Source organism: Astyanax mexicanus, chromosome 20 (assembly GCF_023375975.1).
Source record: "Astyanax mexicanus isolate ESR-SI-001 chromosome 20, AstMex3_surface, whole genome shotgun sequence".
Classification (NCBI taxonomy): Eukaryota; Metazoa; Chordata; class Actinopteri; order Characiformes; family Acestrorhamphidae; genus Astyanax; species Astyanax mexicanus.
The window spans coordinates 15,350,233-15,366,982 of NC_064427.1; the positions used below are offsets into that span (position 1 = coordinate 15,350,233).

Consider the following 16,750-nt stretch of genomic DNA (forward strand, 5'->3'; position numbering starts at 1 on the left):
CGAGGTTGAGTGTGGCGAGGGTTGAGTGTGGCAGAGTTGGACATGACGGGTTGAATGTGACAGAGTTTAGTGTTATTGAGTTAAGTGTGGCTGGGTTGAGTGTAACGGGGGTTAAATGTGACAGGGTTGAATATGATAGTGTTATATGTAGTGGAGAGTTGAGTGTGATGAGTTGAATTTGATGCGGTTGAATATGATGGTGTTAAATGTTGCGGGGGTTAAATGTGATGGGGTTGAGTGTGACAGTATTAAGTGTGAAGGGGTTGAGTGTGACGGGGTTGAGTGTGACAGGGTTGAGTATAATGGGGATGAGTGTGACAGGTTTTAGTATGACGAGGATGAGTGTGACAGGGTTGAGTGTGACGGGGTTCAGTGTCCCAGGTTTAAATTTAACAGGGTTGAATGAGTGTGTGCAAATCCCCACAGTAATGCTCTAAATTATACTAGAAAGTTTTCCCTGAACAATAGAGACAGTTACTCCAACAAAAACAACTATTTTTAATTCCCTTCATTTCAGAATAAACATTGCACAAGCAGGTGTCCCAATACCTGTGTTCACATGGTGTACATCACCTTTGATGATCTTGCACAATAAATGACACACACAGACACACACACACACACACACACACACACACTATATTACACATAAATAGTCTATTAATGAGAACAATTTAACTGTAATCAAACTTTAATCAAACTTAAATTATTATTCTTTAATCATTTGGAAATTAGAAACAATCAACAGCTGATGATTCAGTATAAGATTAGCATTAGTTTTAGAAGATGATCATAAGTATAATAACTGAGTATTTACTGATTATTAATGTGCATTTTTAATGTTTTAGACTAAAAAACAGCGTGAGCAGTTAAATTTATTAGGGTAATGTTGATCCAGGCGTTTCAGCGAAGCTTCTATATGTAAATGTTCTCAAGGTCAGCTGATTCACTGTGAGCTGCACCACAATCCCACGAGCTTCAGATGAACCTTATCCTCTCCTGAAAAGAGAAATATTACACAATTATTATTATTTTTTATTATTTTTAAGTGTGTTTTTGTTATGGTGACTGTGAATATTTTGATCTGATCTGAACCTTTTCACACATGTGCGGAATAACCCAGAAAATGAGCTTCATATACAGCTCTGAACTAAGATAATAAACCACTTAAAATTTTTCTTTGATTTTACCAAATTGAAAACCTCTGGAATATAATCAAGAGGAAGATATATCATCACAAGCCATTAAACCAAACTAAACTGCTTGAATTTTTGCACCAGGAGTAAAGCAGCATAAAGTTATCCAAAAGCAGTGTGTAAGACTGGTGGAGGAGAACATGATGCCAAGATGCAAGAAAAACTGTGATTAAAAACCAGAGTTATTCTACCAAATATTGATTTCTGAACTCTTAAAACTTTATGAATATGAACTTGTTTCTTTGCATTATTTGAGGTCTGAAAGCTCTGCATCTTTTTTGTTATTTCAGCCATTTCTCATTTTCTGTAAATAAATGTTCTGTTGCTTAAATCAACAGAACATTACCTGTAGTGAGAATGCACCTGAATACAGGTAAATATTGTTGGTTTTACCCTGCTTTAGCCAAAGAAACCTAGCAGAAGTCTGTCTACTAATGTATCACCAATATATTGTTTGGCTAATAAAAATAGTATAGAATATAAAAAGTTTTAGTTATTTAGTTTTGATGGAAGAGCACTGTTAAGCTATTGTTTAACACTTTCTCAGTAACAAGATAACACCTCAGAACTTACAGTTTTAGGTGAAATGGCCAGTTTACATACTGCTATCCCATGACTTTTGGCATATTGTGTAAGTATGTAGGTTAGGAAAGGGTAGGTTTGTACTCACCTAATGGCTGGGAAGAGGACAGGCTTCTACAAAAAAAATAAAAATGTTAAAGGGGTTTAAATATATGAGTATACTTTTATAAACCCAATATCACAGCTAACAGAGAATCTTATAAGAACGTTTAGCAATGTTTTATAAATGTTTCAGAAAGGTTACATTACAGATGCTGTCACATTTCAGAAATAATGTTTCTGTAATGTTCTGAAAACATGTGACCATAAACAGTTCATCACAACATTATTAGAACATTTCTCACAAAACTTTCCTGGCTAGATGAATGCTAACATTATGTAAATGTTACGAGTAATGTTCCCAAAACGTTTACACAAATTTAAAAAAGTTAAATAAAAAAGTATCAGAAACATCCAAACTTGTCAGATTGTGGTGATGTTTCAGCTATATCCTCTCTCACCTGCAGGGGGCGGGGTTATGATGGACTCATCGGGGAAGCCGTGCTCCATGGAGTATTTTTTAAACTTCTCGATCAGATCTGCTCTCAGTTTCTGGGTACGACCTGAAGAGAGAAAACAGACATCAGAGTACACTCCAGAGTGCTATGCCAGAGAATCTCTATAGAGGAGAATAAGTAACTGAGTTACTAACTGAGTTACTCCACTGTAAAAGTAACTAGTTTCTAGTAAAAGTAACTATTGCATTACTTTTTGTGTTACTCGCCCCCGTTAACAGAACCCTGTTCTTACATACAGTCATATGAAAAAGTTTGGGCACCCCTATTAATCTTAATCATTTTTAGTTCTAAATATTTGGGTGTTTGCAACAGCCATTTCAGTTTGATATATCTAATAACTGATAGACACAGTAATATTTCAGGATTGAAATGAGGTTTATTGTAGTAACAGAAAATGTGCAATATGCATTAAACCAAAATTTGACTGGTGCAAAAGTATGGGCACCCTTATCATTTTATTGATTTGAATACTCCTAACTACTTTTTACTGACTTACTGCAGCACAAAATTGGTTTGGTAACCTCATTGAGCTTTGAACTTCATAGCCAGGTGTATCCAATCATGAGAAAAGGTATTTAAGGTGGCCAATTGCAAGTTGTTCTTCTATTTGAATCTCCTCTGAAGAGTGGCATCATGGGCTCATCAAAACAACTCTCAAATGATCTAAAAACAAAGATTGTTCAAAATAGTTGTTCAGGGGAAGGATACAAAAAGTTGTCTCAGAGATTTAACCTGTCAGTTTCCACTGTGAGGAACATAGTAAGAAAATGGAAGACCACAGGGACAGTTCTTGTTAAGCCCAGAAGTGGCAGGCCAAGAAAAATATCAGAAAGGCAGAGAAGAGGAAAGGTGAGAACAGTCAAGGACAATCCACAGACCACCTCCAAAGAGCTGCAGCATCATCTTGCTGCAGATGGTGTCACTGTGCATCGGTCAACAATACAGCGCACTTTACACAAGGAGAAGCTGTATGGGAGAGTGATGCGAAAGAAGCCATTTCTGCAAGCACGCCACAGAGTCGCCTGAGGTGTGCTTTTGCACACCTCAGGCGACTCTGTTTGTGTCGTGCTTACAGAAATGGCTTCTTTCGCATCACTCTCCCATACAGCTTCTATGGCTATGAAGTTTAAAGCTCAATAAGGTTACCAAACCAATTTTGTGCTTTAGTAAGTCAGTAAAAAGTAGTTAGGAGTATTCAAATCAATAAAATGATAAGGGTGCCCATATATTTGCACCTGTCAAATTTTGGTTTAATGCATATTGCACATTTTCTGTTAGTACAATAAACCTCATTTCAATCCTGAAATATTACTGTGTCCATCAGTTATTAGATATATCAAACTGAAATGGCTGTTGCAAACACCTAAATATTTAGAACTAAAAATGACTAAGATTAATAGGGGTGCCCAAACTTTTTCATATGACTGTATTCTACTGCATATTCTCACTGTTCTGCATATTCTAGAGAAGGGGTTCTCAACCTTTTCTACCTTACGGCCCACCTGTTTATAACTTGAAAGCGTCAAGGCCCCCCTAATAATAATAATAATAATAATAATAATAAAAATAATATAAAATATTAAATAAATATTAAATAAAATATCTAAAAAAACAGAGTATAATAAACTCTTACAACCATAACTTTACCCTAAACTGGGATTTAGGCTTTCCAAATAAAGTACATGAACGCCTTACTGGAAACATGATCTAATATTGTGCTTCTTTTGTATTTTTACCTTTAAATATACACATAAGGATAGCATGGTTTGACATTGTAGCACAACTCGACAGAACACCTGATGACTCGGCTCGCCATGTGGGCGTATCTGTGACTTTTTTTTTTTTTCAAATGAAGCAACAGGTGTAGTCAATCATAAGTTTAAGATTTTTAAATCAACCTCTGGGATCTGTGATCAATAGTTCTACAAATCCATTTTCAGCTTGTCCTCCATGGTTGAAAGGCAGCTGTTCTGTGTGTGTAAAAGGCTCATGTGTGCGGCCCCGCGGCCCCCCGGTTGAGAAACCCTGTTCTAGAGCTTCCTCTGCTCTGAATGCACGTAATAAAGTAAGTGGTGGTATGATGTGTGTAATACACTGCTGATATACATAATGATTTATTTAAGATCAAGGGGGCTACATAGATTTTAACATATAAACTTAGTAAATGACTGTTATTAGCTAATCAGTTGGATCTGGTGGAAAACACACAATTTTAAGGCAGTGATCAGGGTTAACAAACTGCTTTAAACCACAAACATAAAGTACTGTACTAAATTCTCCACAACATCCAGCTTCTAGATAACTAGTTAGCTAAATTAATTTTCGTTCATTATAGTTCACAGTAAGTCCTGTAATCCTAAATTAATAAACAGTTTGAAAATGAAATAGCTGATCAGGTACAGGGCAAGTTAAACATTACGTATATAGTTAATTCTTTTCTTAAACCATGACTTCCTATCAAGCTAATTCCAAAGTTAAGCTAACTGACTCACACAGCTGCAGTTTATTAATCACACAGTGTTTTTGTTATGTGTGCTGATTCAGAGACATGTCTTTTTAACCAGCTATCAGAAACAATCTCATCACAGTTTATATGATTAGCTCTGTTACCTTTCTTTTAGTAAAATCTCTGTATATCCAGATCTGTTCTAAAATCAGCTGCTGAACATCACGGTCCCGCTGCTAAATCTCACAGCGAAGGGGGAGGGGCTTCCCCCCACCAGCACACTGACTCCCCTCCGTGTGCAGCAAAACCAGTCACCTGATTGGCTGTTTCTAGTGGGAGGCGGAACTTAATTTCTGAACTGGCTCCGTGATTGGTGTTAACAAATCCACCTGTTTCTAATTCCCCAGTTCCTACGCCAGTGGGCTTAAGTAACGTGCAGTAACGGGGTGTGGGAAATGGTAACAGCGTTATGGTTACAGTCAGAGTAATTAGGTAGATTACTCCTTACTGAAAAAAGTAACGGCCGTTATTCCCATCACTGTAAATAAATGTGTGATCAGTTTTATACTGAAATATTAACTTATGTCCTCAACACAGAACTATAACAAATGTTTCAGTACTGCAGACATCATTTTTTATCGTTTTGAACTCCAGTTATAAAAAAGCCTTTTAAACATGCTCTACCTGATTATCTCCAGGAACAGCTCACCAACGAACCAATCAGCTCACAGTAGCAGTAATGCTAGTGCTTTACGGTGTAACCTTTTCTGTTTTCTGTAGATAAACTGAAATATACAGGGAATCTTTTGTGTTTTTTTTTAGTAAAATACATTATTCTACTTTTGTTCTAATATTAAGGAAATATTCAGAACAAGTAGTTTATTATTATTTATAATTGAAAGTTTTTAGCTTTTAGCTCCATTCACCTCACTCATAGAGGACTCACATGTGAAAAATCTTGAATCTTGTGAACTCCGTCTAAAGTTTAACATTAATTTACTGATATAACAGGGGGACAGGAAGTGATCAGACTCTCCATACAGGTAAAGCAGGGGGTGAGTTTTGGACCCGTGGTTCTTTCTTTCTGTGATCCCATTGGCTGTATGTAGCCGCTGCGCGTGACTCCAAGTCGCTGACTGGGTCAGATGTCTAGCATGCCAAATATTTGCCTGGCTTCTGTGACTGGTTGGCGATCATCTTTTAGTAGATTACATCAGTGAAAATCTGTCTGTAACTGAAATACTGGGCTAAAATTATGTAGTCTGAACCTGGCATCAAATGTTACATTCAATTGTTTTCATTTATTGTTCCTAGTAACTTTTATTGTCTTTCAGAATTACATTGTAATCAGATAATATTAAATTATTCTTGAATTATCTTACCGTACAGAGACACCTGAGAATATTCCCGGTTAAACTTCTTGTACTTAAAGAGCAGAGCGTACTCAGTGTAGTTAGTCTCCACCACCGTCACGTCCTTTATTATCTTATGGCCTAAAATAAACCAACATTAGCTTAACGTCAGGTTTGGACCAGGAAATGTCTGTTTATAAAATGTTTGTTCAACCACGCATTTATCAAATGCCAATTTTGGCTAAAACTGTTTTTAATGTTAAGTAAGAAAATGCAGATTAATACTAACGTGTGCTGAAGTACTTAAACACTCCAGGAACAGTGGTCTTCATATAGGAGTACAGCTTACTCTTACAGCCTTCAGCCCTGCAGACAGACAGAGAGACAGACAGGTAGACAGACAGACAAAAAGTTACACACATCACTAACATGGCAAAAGTGATAAAATTTCACTAGTAATTTATATAGTACAGCAGTATATAAGTTGCTCAGTTAGATGTTACTTCGGGAACTTTTTCACAACTTGTAAGTTGTGAGGTGTTATCTTGTGATAACATTTTAGCTAACAGCTCTGATGTCTAAAACACATCAGAGCTGTTTATAGAGAGTCTGATCATTTCCCGTCTCCCTGTTTTATCAATAAATGACTGTTAAACTTTAAAGGGAGTTCTCTATGACTGGGATGAATGGAGCTAAAAGCTAAAAACTTTAAATGGATAATAATAATGAACTTATTGTTCTGAATATTTATATAATTTTGAAAAAAAAAAAGAATAAAGTATTTTACCAAAAATAAAACTAAAAACATTTGCCTGTATATTTCAGTTTATCTACAGAAAATAGAAAAGTTTACACCGTAAAGCACTAGCATTACTGCTCCTGTGAGCTGATTGGTTGTTTGGGGAGCTGTTCCTGGAGATAATCAGGTATGTTTAAAAGGCTTATTTATAATTGGAGTTCAAAATGATAAAAAATGATGTCTGCAGTACTGAAACATTTGATATAGTTCTGTGTTGAGGACATATATACACATTTCAGTATAAAACTTATCAGACATTTATAAACTCTGATTTTACTCAGTTGCTTCATATGTTGCTTCAGTTGCTTCAACTCGTTTATGTTGGACTCATATTAAGTGCGTATTCTCCTCTATAGAGCTTCTCTGGTGTGCCGTCGCTAGTTTTCGTTTGTGTGTTTAAGTTCAGGTGTGTTCTCGTGATGAAACGTGTTTCTGAAGAGCAGCCAGGTGATTCAGTGATTTCCTGCGGTGTAAAATCGTGTAATTTGTGACCTTGTGTCGCTGATCAGTTGTGTACTGTGAAAGTCTCAACAACTGAGGGACTTGTGATTACAGCACAAGCACAGTCCTGTAGTGTGAACCTGGCTTCAGACGACATGAATTAGAGCTGTTGGAGCGAGGCCTTATTTACCACCCACAGTGGCTGAAATCACATCTATATTTAATACAGCAGCATTCTGTAGCTTCTATGGGATGTGGCAAAAGTCATGGGACATGAACTAATTTATATATTTTTACAGTGTAATAGAATTCTTGCCTTGATAAATGAATAAGTGAAGAACTTTCTGGAGTTTATAAAACACTCACTTGGTTCTCCACACCGTCATGTTGGCATCTCCGTTGTCTTTTGGGTCCACTTTTCCCATAATGACTCTGAGGGAGCTTCTGTACTGGGCGAATGATGGAGCATCGTAGGCCAGACCGACACGGAACCACTTACCTCCAAACTACACACAAAATCACAATAACACAATAACACACACACATTTAACACATTAAACCTGGGCACACCCTCTAATGAATGCATAGTCTTGTCTAGTCCCTGTAGAGACTTTTTCGCAGTAGTATAATTAAATGAAGTTATACCTACATAGTACCTTTCTAAACACCCAAAGACCCAAGGAGACTTTAAAATAACATTTTACACACAGCTATTTACACTCAGCACTCATATAGGTACACACACACACACACTGGTGAGAAGCAGCAGCCAATCACGCACAGCATACTCTCAACCGGAAAACCACTGCACACTTACACCCACTCAAACACACTAGGACAGTTGAGAGTAAAATAGAGTATCCAGGTTTATGGACTATGGGAGGAAACCAGAGTTCCCAGATAGAGACTTGATCCCAAGACCCAAGAACATTTTAAGACTATTTTATGCCACTAATATATTAGCATAAAAATGCAGTTGCTTTTTTAAAAATATAATTTTATTTCAGTTTTTTCCCCTTTTCTCCCCAATTTCGCTCAGCCAATTACCCAACCCACTCTTTAGCATATTTATTATTTATTATTTATTAGTTATTAAGGATGACACTGAAATTTGAATATATATTTTTGTAATATACTAAATAAACAAAACAAATCAAATTGTTTTTTTTTCTCTTTTAGCAAAGTCGATATACAGGTTTGATCATTAATGGATTTTCCTTGCTAGGAAATATACTGTATAATGAGCAATACTAAAGACAGCAAAAATGATTACGGTTGATATTTTATTATCACATCCATATACTGTACAGTGTGTTGTGTACTGTGTATGATAGTCAAATTAAAAGTTCACGTGGTGTTTATATTAAAATAAAAAATAATTGAGACACAGATCAGATGGACAGATGGACAGATATGGGCTGTTTGAAGTGAGTGAAGATCAAATTCAGATAACAGCTTCCCAGCAGAACTTGCTGATTCGTCACAAAAACTTTTTGATGTGTTCATTATAATTTGAGACATGAAATTTTGAAACCGCATTTACAGCTAATCAGCAAAAATATGATGCCCTGTTTCTGATCTCACTTTCCATCAACAACAACAACAACAAAAAACAAACAAAAACAACAACGAAAACTAGGTCAGATCTGACCATCAAACACTACCTTTAACAGGTGTGTTTTATCAGTTGTGCGATCGTGGGAATTTGGCACAATTTTCTGCGTAATTTATCTGAGCCAGTACCCTCGCACCATTACCTACGGGGCTCCTAAAACTAACGCAGGGTCAGGACAAGCGCATGCCTCCTCCCATACATGCATATATGATGCAGCATTACTAAACAGCCAATGCAATTAAAGGAAAGCACCAGATCCCCAGCTTTAACCCAGCGTTCACACTGGAACGCGACAAACCGACAGATGACTGTGCATTTATTATATAGCAGGGCGTTGAGACATGGACTTGAAATTTTCTCAGCTTTATGAAAATGAACTATAACAGGGTAAAGCAACATTCTAACCCGATTTGCTTCTAGCATTTCTTTGGAGTTATAGCTGCAGAATAAAATGATTCCTCAAATTTGTTCAGTATTTTTTCTCCAAAATGTATATTTTTAAGCAGGACTAAAAATAACTGGATGGTGTATGTTACACCAAAAAAACATTCACCACATTTTATTGAAATCAATTTATTTTAGTGCAATCAAGCATTTTAGTGATCTTAATTTAGTTAGAAATACATATTTAATACCAACACACATTTAATAAATCATATTTTTTGTTGTACTAAGTTCATGTCCTCATATCCGTTTCTGAACACAACAGAGAGGATTATATCTGCGGATTATTCATTTTCTGTTTTATATGATGCATCTTCACTTAATCATTTAAACTTCGAGTCTATAACTAACTCTATTTAGCCTGCCACTTTTAAGCAGCTTTTTAATGTTTTTGGCAATCCGTTCTCTCCAATTTATTAATTTTAAGACTGAATACTACTATCATCACAATATGGATTTTTCTTCATTCAATCATTTAAAAAGCTTATGATAATATCGTCATGTATTCTATCCATTCATACACCTTTAAACCAACCTTTGAAACTAGAGAAGCCTGATATGGCGTAAAGTATTATCACAAGATATTTCAGGGTTCTTTTGAAATAATTTAATATGTATAAAAACAAAACTGAATACTACTAAAAATATTAATTTTATTAATAAGAATATACTACTGCAAGAGAATGAATGTTACAAAATCAATAGAAAGAAAAGTCATGTAGTAAAAAAATCATCTTAATACTAAAGTAAAGTATATTTAATTAATGCATATAAACAGCAGAACCAGCATTAAACATATTTATACAGACAGAATGATATCCGCAAATGGAAAAAAATAAAATCTATATATATTATTGTGTTCAACACAATATGACACCTCCTTTCTTTTAGGAATTGAAGAATATCAAAAAGTACATGTTTAAACATTTCAAATTAAAATCTAAATTATATTTACTAAATTAACTCATTGTAAACTATTTCTACATCACCACACAGAGAAATTAAGCAGAATTAGTGGAGTCAAGTGGGGGCAGGGAGGGCAACCGCCCCTCTGGTGCCCCTAAAACAGGGGTGTCCAAACTACGGCCCGGGGGCCATTTGCGGCCCGTTTCCTTTTTTGGAGCGGCCTGCGAGGTATTTTAGAAATAGAATGAAAGTTGGCCCGCTGTTAAGCAGATTTTTATGATGTGAGATTCAAAGCTTGAACGCTAGCTGTCAGAAACGGGCAAAAGAGTCTAAAAGCGGAGAGAGTGCCCATTTCTAGCGCAGAAAAACGGGGCCAAAGAGTCTAAAAGCGGAGAGAATGCGCATTTCTAGCGCATAAAAAGGGAGCAAAAGAGTCTAAAAGCGGAGAGAGGGCGCAATTCTAGCGCAGAAAAAGGGGGCAAAAGAGTCTAAAAGTGGAGAGAGTGCGAATTTCTAGCGCAGAAAAACGGGGCAAAGTGTCTAAAAGCGGAGAGGGTACGCATTTCTAGCGCAGTAAAACGGCCCAAAGAGTCTAAAAGCGGAGGGAGTGCGCATTTCTAGCGCAGTAAAACGGCCCAAAAAGTCTAAAAGCGGAGGGAGTGCGCATTTCTAGCGCAGAAAAACGGGACAAAGAGTCTAAAAGCGGAGAGGGTGCGCATTTCTAGCGCAGTAAAACGGGCCAAAGAGTCTAAAAGCGGAGAGGGTGCGCATTTCTAGCGCAGTAAAACGGGCCAAAGAGTCTAAAAGCGGAGAGGGTGCGCATTTCTAGGGCAGGAAAACGGGACAAAGAATCTAAAAGCGGAGAGGGTGCGCATTTCTAGTTGCCGTAATTAAGGAGTTTAATATTAAGAGACATCATGAAATTAAACATCAATTTGAAAAATCTTAGTTTACACAAAACTGTCAAAGATAAAAATAGTAAGTAAGTCAAGTAAAATGGTGTGTAAATGAAATAATCAGGAAAATGTATTATTTAAAGTGGTATATTTCATTATTTGTTTTATTACAAAGTGTGGCCCGTGACTTCAAATATATTTCTACTTCTGGCCCCCAACAAAATAAGTTTGGACACCCCTGCCCTAAAGTTAAAATAGCAGCACTAAAGCACAGCTAAAGTGCCTCTATAGTGGCAAAAAGGAAACAAAGTGCCCTATTGGCTGCTGTTCTTGTGAGAAAAGGGAGTCAAGTGTCTGCTAGGATAAAACTTCTTGTGATGAATGATGAGGATGTGCTCAATAGATCAAGAATAATATTTAATTAATTAGAATATGCTACTGTAAGAGAATGAATGTTAGTTTTATATACCATATAAGTTTTACAAAATCAATAAAAAAGAAAAGTCATGTAATAAAAAAAATCCTCTTAATACTAAAGTGAAGTATATTTAATGCATGCATATAAACAGCAGAAACTGTATTAAAAATAGTATGTATACAGACTGATGACTGATGTGAATGATATTCACATTTGGATTTTTTTATTATTTAAAAAAATCAATATATTATATTGTATATTATATTGTATAATTATATTGTATATTATTATTATATTGCACTTTCTTTCTTTTAGGAATTGAAGAATATCAGTAAAGTAAACATTTAAACATTTCAAATAAAAAACTAAATTATATTTACTAAATTAACTGTAACTGTAATTGTAAACTATTTTTACATAAACATACAGAGAAATTAAGCAGAATTAGTGGAGTCAAGTGGGGGCAGGGAGGGCATCCGCCCCCCTGGTGCCCCTAAAGTTAAAATAGCATCAATAAAGCACAGCTAAAGTGCCTTTATAGTGGCAAAAAGAAGATAAAGTGCCCAATAGATCAAGAAATTAATGAGGGCCCTAATGTATTTACAGGTAAACTGCTGCCCAGGTATTTGACCCTGACCTCCGATCAGAGCTTCCTCTTACCCGCTTCAGGTCGAAGTTCTTCTGAGGATGGATGTGTCCACGGGCCTCCATCAGGATCATGGCCAGCGAGACGGTCAGCAGCAGGACCTTCATGTTGGCAGGAGATTTGCAGGAACTGAGCCAGGAAAACACAGACAGGGCAGATGCACCGGACTGAGCTCCAGCAGGGCTTGTGTAAGATGGTGCCAGGCCAAACAGCTCCTCCCCCAACCCGGCCGGCCAATCAGAGGCAGGGAAAAGCATCTAACAAGGTAACTTTTCATGGGAAGGTAGGTCAACATGGAAAAAGAAACGAGTGGAAAAGCAGCTGCGTTGGCGTTTTCCAGCATCTGCTGCTCATATTACACATATTTAATAACAATGTTCTGTACTGAGTGAACAGCGGTTAATAATAACTAAACACACAACGATTAGCTTATATATTTTATAAATATAGATTTTTTTAGATGCTATGTCCTTTTTGTTGAGACAAGAAGACTTCAGTGTGACTGATCACACATACTGCACTATTTACTTACTCAACCACAAGCTCAAAAACACTTTTCCCCCCCTGTCTCTGATCTACAACTCCTTTAAAAAGCATTAGCAGACTCCAGGGTGGGTAACGAGTGGGTGGGGGCCAAATGCCGCCCCACACTAGCTGAAAAAAAGAGCATTGCTTAAGTGCCTCTAGAGAAGCAAAAATTAGCCAAAAGGTCAAGTTAAGTATATGCTAGGGTTCCCCTTTACTGTATTTACATTACATTTACATTTATTAGCTTAAGCGCTAATCCAGGGTCAATGTATTGTTTGTGTTTGTGGTCTTGCCCAAGGACCCACATATCTCATATATTGGTGTAGCGCAGCTTTCAGTCACCCAGACCAATTCCAGGAATTGAACCAGTCTCCCACTGGCAGGAAGTGATGTTATCCACCACGCCACATAAATGTGTAGCCATATTTTTGTGCTCTTTTATCCTTTCAGTAGAAAATGGTGCCTTTATAATGAAGTGCTCTCTATCTCTATATGCCACCCAGACTAGTCTACTAAAGAAAGCACTAGTGTCCCAAACAAAAAGGATGTAGCACGGTATGATTCTACTACAGGTGAGAAATCAGGATAAATAATAATATGAATAAGTGAATAAAATGCACACTGTTAAGCACAGCATACTCTCACCGGAAACAACTGTATTGGGTCATACTAGTTAAAATAAAAAGTGATTAAGCTGGAAAATATGATTTCTGTGTAGTCTGAAGTCTACATTAAATTTACATGTTTTTGGAGTTCCACAAGTAGAACCCAGGTGGAGACTTGAACCCAAGACCCCAGCGCTGGAAAGTGAATAAGTTGACCACTAAGCCTTAACAATGTTTTATTTTTAAGGGACTGAAGACATTTACTTGCCGCATGTTTCACAATTAATAATCTTATTTTCACTTAATACTTTTCTAATATTTCTCATATTGCCTCCATAATAAAATTAAAGAGGTAAAGCTGTAAAGATGTCCAATCTGTCACAGTAAATTATCATACCAATTAAAAAAGAATAGAAAATCAAAATGTTTTTCTAAAACAGAACAAGAAAAGTAAAATAAAAAGAAATATGAAAATATGATTTATGTGTAGTCTAAAGTGGTCAGTGTAACAAGCAGTGTAATGCTCTGCTTATATCTTAATATATATTATAGCTTAATTCAAAAATAGAAAATTGGGTATAAAACTTTTTTCCATTTTTAGTATAGAGAAAAAGAATTGTTTTTTTAAAATCCCAATTTTCAGTTATTTAGTTTTCATTTCAGCTTTTCAAGAAACAGAATTTCAAGAAAAATTGTAAAAATTTGAATCTTCGTATCATGTAACATATATATGATTTAATAATCCAACTTGCAAAATGCAAAAATCAGAAAATAAAGATTTTTTAAAATTTTTCCTGAAATTACCATTGTGAGGGACACAAAAATGGGAAAAGTGGATGAAAACTTTTCTTGTACATTGCACTACATTAAAAAATGAGTTTTTACATTCTATTTTCTAATTTTCAATTTAGCCTTAAACGGTCAGAAAATGTAATTATTAAACGTTAGACTGACCTTAAGTCTTATAAATGTGATGAATAGTCAAAATAATTCAATTAAGTCAAGTTTTGAGGGACAAAAGGAGCAGTATTCTGATTATAACCTATAATTCTAAATGAGTGAAATTAGTATCCCCCTACAGGATGGCTGTATGCACTGCCTGCACTAGGTTGGATTTTCTTGCACCACAGTTTCAATGCAAAATATAAATATAAATTAAAAGATAAGAAAAAATATAACAGACAAGCCAGTAATTACCAGTAGTTTATTGATGGGAATTTTTTTGTAGAGTACCTCAATATTACCTGATATTATCAGCAAACTGATGTATCGGTCGTGCCCTACAAAAGACAATGCATTCCAACCTCAATGACCAGTGCACTGGTAGCCTTTATTTGGCCTTTAGTATTCGGGGCAAAATATAAAAAAAATCACTGCTCACAGCCTCCTGCTCACACAGCAACACACCCAACCGTCCTCCTCTCTTCATACTGAACCCGGAGTTACTCTGAGGGGTCGGAATAAAAATTATAACCACATTCACTCCACTCTTACACAGCAACATTATCCAGAACTGCTGTTTCACACATGTAGCTCAGAACCAGAACTTTTCCGTATCAGACGTCTCCTATTTACTGAAACATCATGAATGTTGAGTTGAATTCTCTGAAAAATGACCTTCTCTCTTAATACTTAAAATTATTTCCAATTTTATTTTTGCAATTCGGAAGGCCAACTATTCTCATTATACAACACTCATTAATGTTTTCCACAATCAATAGTAGAATGAAGACCAGCGCATGCCTCCTCTGATACGCCGATGGATGCTGAACCCTCAGGCTCTCCAGACTGATGGAAGTTTCTGAAGTCAGCTCTTCTCCATCCATCACCCACCACAGATCAGCTGCTCATCATCCATCTTACTCTCCATTACAGATTACATCCAAGCTTACATCAACTCTAACTGCTTCCATTAGTGGTGCTGCTATTCTCCTGAAAATATATAAGCTATGTGGATGTATAAAGACTTTTAAATTTTAATTTAAAAGCCATTTGACCAGTGGTAGGATGGTCCCTCCTTATATGTGAGTCTTGGTCCTCCCAAGGTTTCTTCCTCCTCCTGCAGCTCTGAGGGAGTTTTTCCTTGCCTCAGCGCTCACTGGGGGTTCTGTCTCATGTATTTTCTATGTTTAATGTTTTGCCTAATTCTTTGTCCTGTAATCACGTTTCTGTAAAGCTGCTTTGTGCCGATATCAGTTGTAAAAAGCGCTATACAAATAAATTTGATTTGAATTGATACCAATTTTATGAATTTTTGCACCAAGAGTATGCATAAAGTTATCCAAAAGCAGTGTGTAAGACTGGTGGAGGAGAACATGATGCCAAGATGCATGAAAACTGTGATTAAAAAACAGGGTTTATGAATATGAACTTGTTTTCTTTGTATTATTTTAGGTCTGAAAGCTCTGCATCTTTTTTTGTCATTTCAGTCGTTTCTCATTTTCTGCAAAACAACAATGCTCATTTTACTCAAACATAAACCTATAAAGAGCAAAATCAGAGAAACTGATTCAGAAACTGAAGTGATCTCTTTATTTATATATCGTCACTGTCCAATGAAAATCAAGTATCTCCATTTTTTGTTGATTTTTAGTTTACTACATAATTGAAACAGAAAAACTGTTTTTTACACTGTGCCAAAATTTCTTGATGCACGAACCAATATAAATACTTAAAAATTACCTGTAATTAACTTTTTTTAACATTGATTTTTTTTTTTCTCTTTCCTGTGAAGTTGCTTTTGATGTTTTGGAGATTTGTTTTTTTTTTTATTGCGCTCTCTGTGACTGATCTAGGATTTTAAACAGGTGAAATTTGGTGGATTATGGTGTCAGTGCCTTAAATCTGCTAGACCACAACTATCCCCTAAATCCCCTGAAGAAACTAGAGGACAGATCAATAGGCAGCTTAGATTAATAGCTTAGATTAGCTAACATGCTAACCATGCAAAAATTTAGCATTGTTTTATATATATATATATATATATATATATATATATATATATATATATATATATATATATATATATATATATATATATATATATATAATTTTTTTTTTACATATATATTAGTGCACCAATGTTTTTTTTAATCAATTTTGAGATATCTAACAGTGTTATCGCATCTTTGTCCAAATCATATTGTATTTATATCCCTAGTGGACAGACAGGGTGAAGTCATACACAAATTTACATTTAGCATTAACAGTTTCTTCAGATTTCGTACGGAAAAGTTCTTGGTTATCACTTTTGTGTAAAAGAAGCTTCAAAAACAAACACATTTTAGAACTATCTGAGCCACAAATTCATTTCTCTCAC

The 16,750-nt window shown here is 35.8% G+C and overlaps 1 protein-coding gene and 1 long non-coding RNA gene across 2 annotated transcripts in view; one reads left to right on the forward strand and one right to left on the reverse strand.

Moving 5' to 3' along the window:
• Positions 1-478: 478 nt before the first annotated feature.
• On the reverse strand, positions 479-12,486 carry ptgdsa (prostaglandin D2 synthase a). The gene is made up of 7 exons (XM_022680934.2): positions 12,313-12,486; positions 7,740-7,879; positions 6,423-6,499; positions 6,164-6,274; positions 2,279-2,380; positions 1,867-1,892; positions 479-999 (listed from the first exon to the last, which is right to left on the reverse strand). The coding sequence occupies exons 1-6, from the start codon at positions 12,403-12,405 to the stop codon at positions 1,867-1,869; spliced, it is 549 nt and encodes a 182-aa protein (XP_022536655.2). The 5' UTR covers positions 12,406-12,486; the 3' UTR covers positions 479-999.
• Positions 12,487-15,430: 2,944 nt separating this feature from the next.
• LOC125784862 (uncharacterized) overlaps positions 15,431-16,750 on the forward strand; it is a 28,110-nt gene continuing 26,790 nt past the window's right edge. The window contains exon 1 of the long non-coding RNA XR_007427458.1: positions 15,431-15,476. This is a non-coding gene — a long non-coding RNA (uncharacterized LOC125784862). The remainder of the gene's footprint in view (positions 15,477-16,750) is intronic.

What these genes read in the sequence shown, in the direction of transcription:
- ptgdsa (XM_022680934.2), bottom strand. Translation starts at nt 12,405, where the DNA reads ATGAAGGTCCTGCTGCTGACCGTCTCGCTGGCCATGATCCTGATGGAG. An exon ending in GTTTAAGTACTTCAGCACAC is followed by an intron (nt 6,275 to 6,422) that starts GTTAGTATTAAT and finishes GGTTTATTTTAG; the next exon opens with GCCATAAGATAATAAAGGAC. An exon ending in CATAACCCCGCCCCCTGCAG is followed by an intron (nt 1,893 to 2,278) that starts GTGAGAGAGGAT and finishes TTTTTTTTGTAG; the next exon opens with AAGCCTGTCCTCTTCCCAGC.